The 12,669-nt window shown below is 38.0% G+C and overlaps 1 protein-coding gene across 2 annotated transcripts in view; it reads right to left on the reverse strand.

Moving 5' to 3' along the window:
* Nucleotides 1–2,109: 2,109 nt before the first annotated feature.
* SOCS5 (suppressor of cytokine signaling 5) overlaps nucleotides 2,110–12,669 on the reverse strand; it is a 29,119-nt gene continuing 18,559 nt past the window's right edge. For both annotated transcript variants that reach the window (XM_060754414.2, XM_060754415.2), the window contains exon 2: nucleotides 2,110–5,850. In XM_060754414.2, coding sequence (XP_060610397.2) covers nucleotides 4,240–5,838 — 1,599 coding nt within the window. In that variant the 5' untranslated portion in view covers nucleotides 5,839–5,850 and the 3' untranslated portion in view covers nucleotides 2,110–4,239. The remainder of the gene's footprint in view (nucleotides 5,851–12,669) is intronic.

A 12,669-nucleotide genomic window follows, 5' to 3' on the forward strand; every position in this document is an offset into this window, starting at 1 on the left:
GACAGGGCTGCTCCAGAGGGCTTTCAGCTGCTATGTGCCTTCCTCCCCCATCTTTCTTGCATAAGGACGTGGTGGGCTGCCATGTCCTTCTGAGGAAAGCATCTAGCCCCCAGGCCTTCGTTTGCACATGCCTGGTGTAGATGCACCCTAAGTTAACCCATTTTTGTATCTTCCAGTATTGTATCTTTAAAGACGAAAGTTGAACAATTCTGTTGAGACTACATTCCTTGGAAAATATTATGAGCCACAAATGTTTAATTACACGCATTTTTATAATTTGTGGAATTGCATATTACATAAAAGTTTAAAATACAATTATTTCATTTGGGATTTTGAAAGTTCTATGCAGTAGACTTGTTCCTTCAAACTCTTTGGTTACAAAAATGCAGGCTGGTTTTAGGTTGTGTCACATGATGTGTGATGGGGTGGCAACCCTCCCTTCCAAACAAGGTAATACAGGCACTCTACATTGAACCATCAAAGATGTAATGGTTTCCTGTGCATATTTCCCCTTTCTGTTCTTTGAGAGGAAAATCATCATGCATATTAGGACTTCATGCACAACTTGTTTTGAAAGTTAAATTACGTAGATATATAGGAAGAATGGAGATAACCACTCTTCCACCATATGAGAACAATGACCCAGAGCTCACTTTATAATAGGATTTAAGTTGGTTAAGAATCAGAATGCATGTTACATTTTGACAATGCAAATTAATTTAAAACCAAACATCTAATATAGTGCACAATGCTGAAATACAAATGTATATAGTTATCCTTTACATCTCAACTCAAAATGAAGACCCATTGTATAAAGGTTATGGCTAGAAAACTGGATAAAGCCTTGGAACGCTAGCTATTTTGTGCAGAAACCAAAACCATATTTTAAAGGACTTTGTAAAAAATATGGCGGATCCTGCATTAATCAGTGTCTCCTGGTACAATATGATAGGCATAAGCCACTCTATTCAATCGGATATCAGCCAGACGTTGCTCATACTAGTGTAATGTCAAAAGTTGTACTGCAACACAGCTAAAGAGGACTATGTTGGATAAAGGTGAAAAAACAAAGATTTTTCTATGGTCTCATATGGCTAGCCCATTTTATCTTAAAATACCAAATAATATTGCGCCTCTTTTACACATACAGAATTAGAGGAGTCTAAGTTCCCATTGTGTGAGTACATATGTTCTCGTTAGGACAATGTACTGTATTTAGCCATCAAGTTTTTACATCAAATGTGGAATATTTATAACAAAATTCTTAAAATGCATTCATCCAAAAACATGAAATGGCATTTGAATGGATCTGTTGTATACTATATATTTTATTTCAGAATGACAGATATAACTGTCAAAACTGCATAAACATAGATGACTTTCAGATATGTGGTTTTCCATTTACCTTATCAGAAGGGCTTTCTAGGAAGCACGTCTGAAGTAGTTATTAGTATAAATGTGGCAGGCACATTGGTTTCTGTATGGGCATCTGCATGCAGTGGTTTAACAATAACTATTTGTTTCACTGCTTTGCACTCACAATGCAACAAATACTATCGATTCCATAGTGGCCTTTCATCATGGTAACTGGAGCTCCTGGTGGTGCAATGGTTTCAACCCTTGTGCCGGCAGGACTGAAGACCGACAGGTTGCAGGTTCGAATCCGGGGAGAGCGCAGATGAGCTCCCTCTGTCAGCTCCAGCTCCCCATGCGGGGTCATGAGAGAAGCCTCCCACAAGGATGGTCAAACATCAAAACATCTGGGCATCCCCTGGGCAACATCCTTGCAGACAGCCAATTCTCTCACACCAGAAGCGACTTGCAGTTTCTCAAGTCGCTGCTGACATGACAAAAAAAAAAAAAATCATGGGAACTATAAGGTATTTTGTTCCCTAAAGGATGCAAGTTTTCATATGGTGTGTGAAACAATCCCGGAGACTTGTAAATTATTTATTTGGGAGTTCTGGAAAACTGCATTTCTACTGAGGTTTGGTCACCTGAGAGACAATTATTTAACTGCATACTATTTATATCAATTATACTAACCATCAGATAAAGCTTATTCAAAATGTGAACTACTGCAAATATAAAGGAGAAAATATACAACTATAACACTGAAAATACGGTACTTTATTAGCACAAAAACGCTGTAACAAGGCACAGCAAGCAGAAGGAAACACACATAGTGATAAACTAGTTAGTGTTGGCATACAAGTATAATTTATCCTGTATATGCAGCTTTGAAGTTTCCCTACCTCGCACTCTCTGCCATGAAGAAGAACATACTGTAGCAACAGTTTAAGAATCTAGAAGCGCTACTCATTGGTACAAGATACATCAGCAAAAAACAAGGGACGCCATACTCCAACACAAATTTTAGTGCAAACACAGCTAGGACAAAACAATTCATGTTCCGTCCACAAAGAGAGAAAAAGGAAGCAAAAGAGCAAGTTGCCAAAAGCATTTGCTGAAGAAGGAACACAATCTACAAGTTTAACCCCCCGCCCAAAGTGCTACACAGTTTACAAATACAAGAGTACCTATGAAGCCTGAAATTTTAATTTTGATGAATTGAAAAGGGAAGAGGAAGGGACGGAGAAGTGGGGTAAAAAGTGAGTATGTTGGATCAGCTAGAAGTTATATGTAAGCTAGATGGTCGTTAACAGTTTGTAGAAGAAGTTTAAAATACTGTTTTGAACCATTCAAAAAAACAGGTTACTATAGCAGTAAACTTTTGCAGACCACTTGAATGAAAAAATAATTAAGTGATCCACTGAGACCCCAAGCAACTTTCTTGTATAAATGAAAGCACATTACATATTTTAATAACTTCTTTTTCAGTACAGACATTATCAAAACCAATGTGTTTTACAGAAATCTTGGGCCCTAGACCTGAGGCATAGATTATGGAACAAGGATGGCATGAAAAGCAGGGGTCCTAGGCCAGGCCCTATTCAGTAATTGACTCTTGGACAAAATTGCCATGATTTGCATTATCAGAAAAATAATTTACTTACTCATAATCTTTCTATATTATAAGCCGAGCATTCACATAATTGGTGCTCCGGAGATCAACTTGAAAAACCCCAAATTAATATGGAGTTCCAGTTTCTCCTCAATGGCTCTTATGAGTGAAACAGAGTTAAGGTCAAAAACTACACCAACAGTGGCACCCAGCTTAGTTAGCGGTAAATGAAACTTCCTACATGTGATGGAATTTTGTTTCAAGTGTTGCTTCTAGGACTGCAACACCTAAGGTGATTAAGCAATTAAAACTCTTTCAATATTCTTAAAACAACAACAATTTAATAGCTTTGTGTGTTTTTAAAAAATGTACATTTAAAATACTTATAGAAGTTGAATGTGCAATTCAAGAAGTAGTCCCCCTTCTGCATTAAGCAGTATGGGATTCTTCCCAACCCATACTTCAGATGTGATGGACTTCAAAACCCATCATCCCTACACAATGCTGATCACTTTGGAGGGTGACAGCCTCAGAGAAGGCTGCAGTCCAGAAATGCCTCTTTTACAGTATAATACTGGGGACTATATGCAGACATTATTCTGTAAGTATGCCTTTTCTTTTAGAACTACTATTTTGTTACATGCAAATCTGTGCAGTTTTAACTGGTTGATTAAATTATGCTTACATTATTAATTCACTAAAATGTCTTTAATTTGGAGAATTAAATATTTGGCTATCGAGCAGAGTCATATAACAGATAATTAAAGCACATGATTGGGTTTCAGAAGTGCCAGGTGAAGAGACAGTTTCCCTTGTTAATTAGCTTCAATAAGGAAATTAGCATGGGGGAAACTAAACTCTGATAGGTGTTTGTTGATTTTTTTGGTTTTGGTAATCAAGTGGTCATAGTCAAACAAACAAAAAAGCAAGCCACCCACTTTGCCTGAATCTTGAAACTGAATGGAACTTAAAAGTCAATGCCCAACATCTGCCCTGCATATTTCAGAACTGGCAAATCATATCCTAAAAGTCTCCATTTTTTTCCAAAAAATATATGTGATTTTGTATTTTGCATGTTGTTTAAAAAAGTATTCACAACTAGGTATGACCAATTGCAGGCAGCATCTGACACTCGTAAACACAGTAAGTTTAAAGTACAATATTGCCCCCAAAAAACAACAACCCTAAACACTGATGTGCTTATTGCAGTTATACTGAAACACACATAAAAAGCACAGATTCTATTGAGCTTCTGGGGATTCTGAATTCTCTGTTCATTTTGTTTTAATTGGTTCCCGCTCCAACCATCGAACTCGAACTTTTTGCTTATAATGATATTCCTTTAAGAAGTCCTGCAACATTGATGGCAAAGGGAGACAATCAATCCCATCATATGAAGTGTATCGGCAGATGACAGCCCGACATATATATTGCAAGCTGAAAGGGAAAGTCCTGTTTAGGGAAACTGTGAGCAATGGTTCAAAAAACATGCAAGAACTAGGATCTTTATAGTGTTCTAGTAGCCCTGTAACAGTTGAGGAGTGAAACACACAGGGGTCGTGAGCATCAAAACTAAAATTGTGATTCCACTGCTCAATGCGTGCATGTAGAGACCGGTTGTAACGACGGAAGCTCACAGAGAAGAGGTAGTCTTCTTGAGCAGAATCCCTGAGCAAAAAAGTACCTTCAGGTTTTCCTTCCAAAAGTGCTTCAGCTTCATAACGGTCCATCACTCCCCAGTAGCATGGATTACCGGTGATGTGAAGCAAATCTGGCACAAGGCAATGTATGTAATCGATCTGGGTATGCACTTTCCAAGCTCCTTGCCTGCTGATGTGGCTATGGCTCTCTCCAGACATCTGCCGTTGCTTCTGCCTACGTGACTGCAAACAGAGGGTTGTTGTATCCTCCTCCAAGTCAGAACTTCCCTGTGGTGCTGAAGTACAGTCTCCTGTCAGCTCAGACATACCAGGGGCCAGCTTTGGCCCTAGTTTGTACAATGGGTTAACCTGTGCGGTGGCTTCAAAAGTATGTATCTGAGCATTAGGAGGAGGATCAACTCCTTCTTCAATACTAAGTCTTCGTCTCTCTCGGAGTCTATCCTCCTCATCCTCTGTAGAAGCCAGAGACGGATCAAATGCATCAAAGAGAGTTGAGTGTGGGCTCACTGGAGCTGTATGCTGTTTAATTAGATGCCATTTTTGGGCCAAGTCTGACCCAGCAGGGAAAGGACATTTTTCTAACATTAGTTCAGAAAGATGGATCTTTCTTTTGTTTGAAAACAGAGGTTTGGACTGTTTGCAGTAAGTTCTCACAGGAAAACATAAGCCCACAGTATCCTGCAGCCTTTGCCGCAAAGAACGATTACCTACAGTCCTGCTTGAGACACTATCTGTGTCATGGACAGAACTCACACCGTATCGCCTTTCTCGCCTTTGCAACCGACAGCAGCCAAATCTTTTATTACTCTCCAAAGAGCTCTGTGTTTTTGTAGAACAGGAATGCTTCTTTTTACCACCCCATGGTGCATGTCGTGAGTATGAATCCCTTCGTGCAAGTCTAGCTCCTGTGGTGGCACCCAAGTCACTCTCTTTCTCAATGCTTATTTCCACAATCTGTGGGATTTCAGCAGCACAGTTTTGATGTTTTTTTGCAGAGGCTTTTGAAGGATTTAAACTTAGCTGTAAAGAAACATCTCTTAAAGGGCTGCTTGATCGCTGATCTACTGGATCAAGCACAAAAACACTTTTATCTCTAACAGATGAATTATTGGAGTTCACATCAATATTTTCATTTCTGTTTCCACTTTCATTATTGAAGAGATTCTGGCATCTGTATTTAAAGCTGTTCCACATCTTCCCAACTTTACCCATGGATTATGTTACCTAAATTTCAAAGAGAGAAAGATAAAAATTTAGTCTGTTGTCTAATAAATAATAAATACAATCAACTGAACAATGAAGTAATAATAGATGCAGACAAGATAAAAAGCTGGTGGAAACTTGTTTTATATCCCTATTTCCTTACATGGTTAGCAGGGTCCCCAAGGTACTTTCAAATATCAATTTCAACGAAAATTAAAACCCATCTAAAATGGAAAAGTAGGAGATAAAATGGGTTGCTGTGAGTTTTCCAGGCTGTATGGCCATGTTCCAGCAGCATTCTCTCCTGATGTTTCACCCACATCTATGGCAGGCATCCTCAGAGGTTGTGAGGTCTGTTGGAAATTAGGCAAGTGAGAACTCTTATCTGCTTGAGGCAAGTGTGAATGTTGCAATTGGCCACCTTGATTTGCATTGCAATAGACAGACAAGAGTTCTTTCTCGCAACCTGGACATTCTACAGATATACAAACCTCACTTGCCTAGTTTCTAACAGACCTCACAACCACTGAGAATGCCTGCCATAGATGTGCGTGAAACGTCAGGAGAGAAGGCTTCTGGAACATGGCCATACAGCCTGGAAAACTCACAGCAAACCAGTGATTCAAGTCATGAAAGTCTTCAACAACACATAGGACATGAATGTTCATAGATTATTGGGCAGGGTTTTGGATGCCATCTGTGATGTAACGTCACTGACAAACCAATTTTACTTAATTTAAATAAAAGCTTTACATAATATATTGTGCTTTATTGTTACCTAAAACAACAACATATACAAATGATGTTCACATAATATTGTAATCCCCAAATTATCATGCTTGAACTACAATTACCAAAGACATGGATTTCAGTATGCAAGGAAAAATTGCAAACAGAGTGGAAAGAGTCAACACCAATGTACTTTTTGTCACATTAACAGTATCTAGTACATAGATAACTTCAATTATTATTAAAGAAGACTACATTAACAAAAACAACTGTGACTGAATTACTGTTGTAAACTATTAAAAAGTACATAACTATTAAATGGCAACACTTCAATGAAGAGAAAAATTCTGCTCCACAAAATTTACTAATTCAAAAACCTAGACTTAATGGATATTTTGGTTAAAGTAAAGTATCAGGGAAGGAAATTCTTTTGTGCCACATGATTTATGCATTCATTTGAAACCTTTTCAACAAGCTAAAGCAATATATGCATAGTCTATGACTTCTAAATCTATGAGCAATCACAATGGCGAGGAAATACAAATATTTCCCTATCTTTGCCACACTTCCTCAGAAATCTTATTTCATACATATCTTCATCACATTTTAACTCAGTCAACAGAACTGTGATATGACCTTTCCCCATAAAATGAACTAGAATAAAGAATCCAACCACAACGTCCACATCAGAAAAGGAGGCTGATGGTTTCCTTCCACTGGCCCAGTCTGTCTCATCCCATGCATTTATTTCCCTCATTATTGTATTAAAGCAAGGACAGAAACCCCCAGCAGGGACACTGAGGGGGTCCAAAAAAGGCAAGTGATTATACATCCTTGTGGTAGATGTTTTGACCAGATTATTCATTACTCAATGATCTGGTGAATCAATTACGGTATTTAAAATAATAAGGAAGACACACGAGGACTAGTCACAAAGAAGTATACAATTTAAACATTTATGAAGACACTTTCTGACCAAAATGTGATAGACGTAGAAAAGGCAGTAAAAGAAATATAGAAAATACAAGGTCAAGGTCAAAAGCAACACACTTTCATTGGTATGTTCTATTTTTTTTGACTGAGGGCTTTAAAATACATAGGCTATGCCCACTACCTCATGGAACCAGACTCTCCACTCAAAATATTCAGTTGTCTAACTATGATTGTTTGTAATATTGTATAAAGGAGTACAACCAGAAATGTGATAGACTTTCAACATTTACATGCCTAGATTTAGGCTGAGGAAAAAAAGGTTGCCATTGTCAATATTTTGGTTTTTTAAAATAAACAACGGATACAGATGCTGCAAAAATGTAATATAAGCTATATACTTCCATGTCTTCCATATTTACTGTATTTTAGCTACAGTTCTCAATGATATTAGAATTGCCTATTCATTTTTGAAATTTTTAAAAACCTATTACCTTTTAAGATACTCATAATATAACATTTCATATTAATACATTGCTAATGTTTCACTAAAAATTACTTAAGGCAGGTTATCTTCCTGCAGTTATGAATTTTCAGATCTGTAATTTGATATTTCCCCCTAAAGGCAGAACTAAAAACAAAAGATCTTAATATTCCTGAAAAGCTAGGTACAAGTAAAACTCATGGACGGTCCCTGTCAATCTGAAACATGAAAGCAGCAAACCTGACCGATGACCCACAAAGCAGTTGGTGATCTGAGTTGGCTGATCATTTGAGCTGGCCGCCTGCTTTTCCCCCAGCTGCTGCTTAACATCAAAAGACTACTAAATATATATATCACTTTTCTAATATTAGTTTTCCAGGTAAGCAATTTTTATAGTTGCCATTAAAATGATACAACATTGTGAAAGAGCAGATTTCATTCCTTCATCATACCTGTCAGTATCTCCTTGCAACTATGAGTAATGAAGACATTTGATGGCTGAACAATTTTTTACAGTTCAGAGTTTGATCCAGCAAGTGAAGACAACAAAAAGAGAAAAGGGTGTCTGTGAGGACGTAAATATGAACATAATATGATGGAGTATGGCTTGAAATGAGAGTATGGAGCCCAAATGAATGGGTTGATGGATCACAGTCTTTAGTATGCCAAGCCATGCTAACCATGACAAATACTCCACTCATTCCATTATAAATATAAGCAACCTGTCTTGTTTTCAACTTTGAAACCGAGGAAGAATATGGAAATAATAATTGGAGACACCTGACATGCTTTGAAACCATAACACAGAACTGGGGGGGGGGTGTGTGTGTGTGATCTGTGTCCTCCTACCCCCAAGGTTCAAATAAATGTATCTATGCAGCCTTTCTAATAAGAAATGACAACACCAACCAAAATACCCGTAACAGAATTATAATATGATTTAATATCTGACAGTCTCACATAGGTATTTGATCTTAATTCAGGTCATTACAATTGTGTGTATTTTAACAAAATATGATCCGTATAAAAAAGTTGCATATACAGTGTTTCAGCTAGCAACACTCTCTTCCAGAATATGTCTCCCTACACGCAGATACTGATAGGTAGAGAGGCTGGAACAGCAGAGGGGCACACGCAAATACCTGTAAAAATTGGAGTAAGATGTGAAGCAGATGGAATACACAATGCCTTGGAAAAGAAGATAGAGAACAATTCAGGTAGACAACAAGTCCTAATACCCTCCGATATTACTGATTTGAGATGGAGCGGGAATATATAAAACATCTCATAGGGGAGAAGGATATTTTTTCAGGACAATTAAATGTCCTGGCAATCTAAGTACAGTCCCACACACAGCACTCCCTACCTGTTGCTCAAGCTACAATGGTAGCATAAAAGTGAGAGCCGCTAGAGCTCTGGTTTCAATTTATCAACATGAAAACTGAGAAGTGCTGCAATTGTACTTGAGATAATGTTTAGAAATTCCATGCTATTCACTGGAAGTTTCTGGATGTGGATCTACATGAAGTTTTTGGTGAGTCACTAAAATAATGTTTTTGTACTACTATATTTAAGTTTCCTGGCTCAAAATATGTCACCGTTAAAATAAAAACAGGTGGGCAGAGGCAACAAAGTCATTCAGTCCGCAAGTGAAACATGGCAGTCCTCTATATGACCTTTTTAATGAGCACATTCATTTAGGGAGGCTGTGTTTTAGTATATTGATGTACTATTTTGCCTATAATCTTGCATTAAGGCTGCAATTCTTCACACAATAATTTGTAAGTAGGCCTCACAGATTATCATGGGATTTACAGGTCTAAGTATTGCCCTAAAAGGAAGAATGTGCAGGTAATGTATATCGCTGATACTTCAAAAAATGCCTCCTAAACATCCACAGATTATTATTCATGACATTGATAGTACATCTACTAGATTTTTTTTAAAAAGGCACCCAGTTCTCAACAGCTGTAGCTAAAAAGGCTTGCAATGAAGGAAAATAAAAAATAAATTGAAAGTGCTTCACTGGCCTTGGGCAACAGTCTCCTCTATTGAAGGATCGAGGTTTCTGTTAATTATACCCTAAAAAGTCATCTGCTTCAAAACGCTGGATTTCATAACCATGTACAGAGAAAAAGTAACAAACTAGAATATGGCCAAACTACATCACAAGCAGCCTCAATCTCTTCTTTGTTTTTAATTCTTCCACGAATACCAAAAGATGACAGAGGTGGTCATACACAAACAGCCTTTCTTTTTCTTGCAAAACCCAGCACTCTTCAGGCTGCTGCTGCCTTATAGAGAAAAATATAGACACCCTGCAAGAGCAACATTTGCAGGGCACATTTTGAAAGAATAAACAACTGGAACAGAAAGGATTTAGCAGTCTCCCATCTCTAAAATTCCTGCTTCTAATCCCTTTGTAAGGATAACAGCAGTGCTTCCTCACAAAATTTCACTGAATTGGGACAGGGATAGTGCCCAGGGAATCATCATGTCTCATTTGAGCAACTTTATGGGCCAGATGTTCCTCTTCACTCCTCCAAAATCATTACTACCCACATTGTCCATTTTTCTCTCAGGAGATTGAGAAAATAGCATGAGGAAATCTCACTAACAGTTTATCATAGAGGAATAAGGACTTTACTGCAAAAAGAAAGTTTGCTTGCCCTGGCAATGCAAAAAAATATAGGTAAATTAAAACCACCAATGAGAAGTACACAAAACCTCCATTTAGTGACCAAGCAGCCAAATCTAAATGGATATTTTGCTCCTCAGCACCATCTCTGCATTACAGTTATGAAGGATCTTGTTATATATCACAGGTTCATAACGAACTACTCAGGATACTCGTAGTAACACCTGTTGTGAAAGATTCTACAAATACTAGGATGGCTTACTATTTAACCCCTCTTAATCCCAAATCTTCCAGCATGTGCCAAGTAGGGATGGAGAGAATTCAATATGAATGTGCACTTCCCAAATTAACATGTAAGCCAAAATAGAGTTATCCTTTGATTTTCACATTTCCAGAAACAAAATTACAAGGCATTTCTCAGGTAAAAAAGGTGCATGCAAAAATGTGTTTAGCAAAGAAGAATATATTCAAGTATGATAGAAAACCTCTTCAAAAATTATGTAAAATGAATACAAAATCATATATTGCAAGAAATGAACAGAAACATCATAAAAATGAATATATAGTCTGTGTTGTTAAGACCAAGCTCATACAGTAACGGAATGGAATGGACTGATGAGAAAAAAGAGAAATGGGAAAAAACCAAAATTGAGATTTGTCCATCCTTAGCATAAAATGCAGACCCTAGGACAGTGGTTCTCAATCTTCCTAATGCCGCAACTCCTTAACACAATTCCTCATGTTGTAGCGATCCCCAACCATAAAATTATTTTCATTGCTACTTCATAACTGTAAATATCTGATATGAAGGATGTATTTTCATTCACTGGACCAAATTTGACACAAATATCCAATACACCCAAATTTGAATATTGATGGGGGGGGGGGGGGTGACTGATTTTGTCATTTGGGACTTGTAATTGCTGACATTTATACTTCACCTACAATCAAAGAGTATTCTGAACTCCACCAATGATGAAATTCAACCAAAATTGGCACACAGAACTCCCATGACCAACAGAAAATACTGAAAAGGTTTGGTGGGCATTGACCTTGAGTTTTGGAGTTGTAGTTCACCTACATCCAGAAAGCACTGTGAACTCAAACAATGAGAGATCTGGACCAAACTTGGCACAAATACTCAGTATGTCCAAATGTGAACACTGGTGGAGCTTGTGGAAAATAGACCTTGACATTTGGGAGTTGTAGTTGCTGGGATTTATAGTTCACCTACAATCTGAACCCCACCAACAATAGACTTGGGCCAAACTTCCCACACAGAGACCCCCATGACAAACAGAAAATACTTGAGGGATTTGGGATGCATTGACAGTGATTTAGGGGAGATGTAGTTCACCTTCATCCAAAGAGCACTGTGAACCCAAACAACTATGCCAAAGGGATGCCTAAGATCATCAGAAATATGTTTTTTTCTGATGGTCTTTGGTGATCTTTCTGAAACCCCCTTGCCACCCCCAAGTTGAGAAACACTCAAATGGCGGGGACGAGATATAGGGCCTTCTCGGTGGTGGCCCCCCGGCTGTGGAACGCCCTCCCTGTAGATATCAGACAGGCGCCCTCCCTTATGGCATTCTGCAAGAGCCTAAAGACATGGTTATTTGAGAAGGCGTTTGACTAAGTGCTACAACAATTGGCAATGATGATCGGAACGGAATATGGATAACGAGTTTGGTTTATGATTCTACGATGAGACGGCGCGGATGATTTAGTGTAATTGTATTATTGATAGTTATGTTATTTTGTTGTGATAGTGCCTATTGTAAACTGTTTTTATATGTTGTACACCGCCGTGAGTCGCCCTAGGGCTGAGAACGGCGGTCAACAAATGCAGTAAATAAATAAAATAAATAAATAAACACTGCACTAGGGTATCCACTGGACTAGGGTATCAAAGGAAAACTGCCTTTTGAAATCTGCTGTGCAAGGTGAGAAAAATGTCTCCCTTCCAATTCTTTCACATAGGCAGAGAGAAAATAGTGGATGAATATGCTTCAGAGAGAGACAGAGGTTTTTTTTTCCACTATAAGGAGATTTGAAA

Source organism: Anolis sagrei, chromosome 1 (assembly GCF_037176765.1).
Source record: "Anolis sagrei isolate rAnoSag1 chromosome 1, rAnoSag1.mat, whole genome shotgun sequence".
In the NCBI taxonomy this organism is placed as follows: domain Eukaryota; kingdom Metazoa; phylum Chordata; class Lepidosauria; order Squamata; family Dactyloidae; genus Anolis; species Anolis sagrei.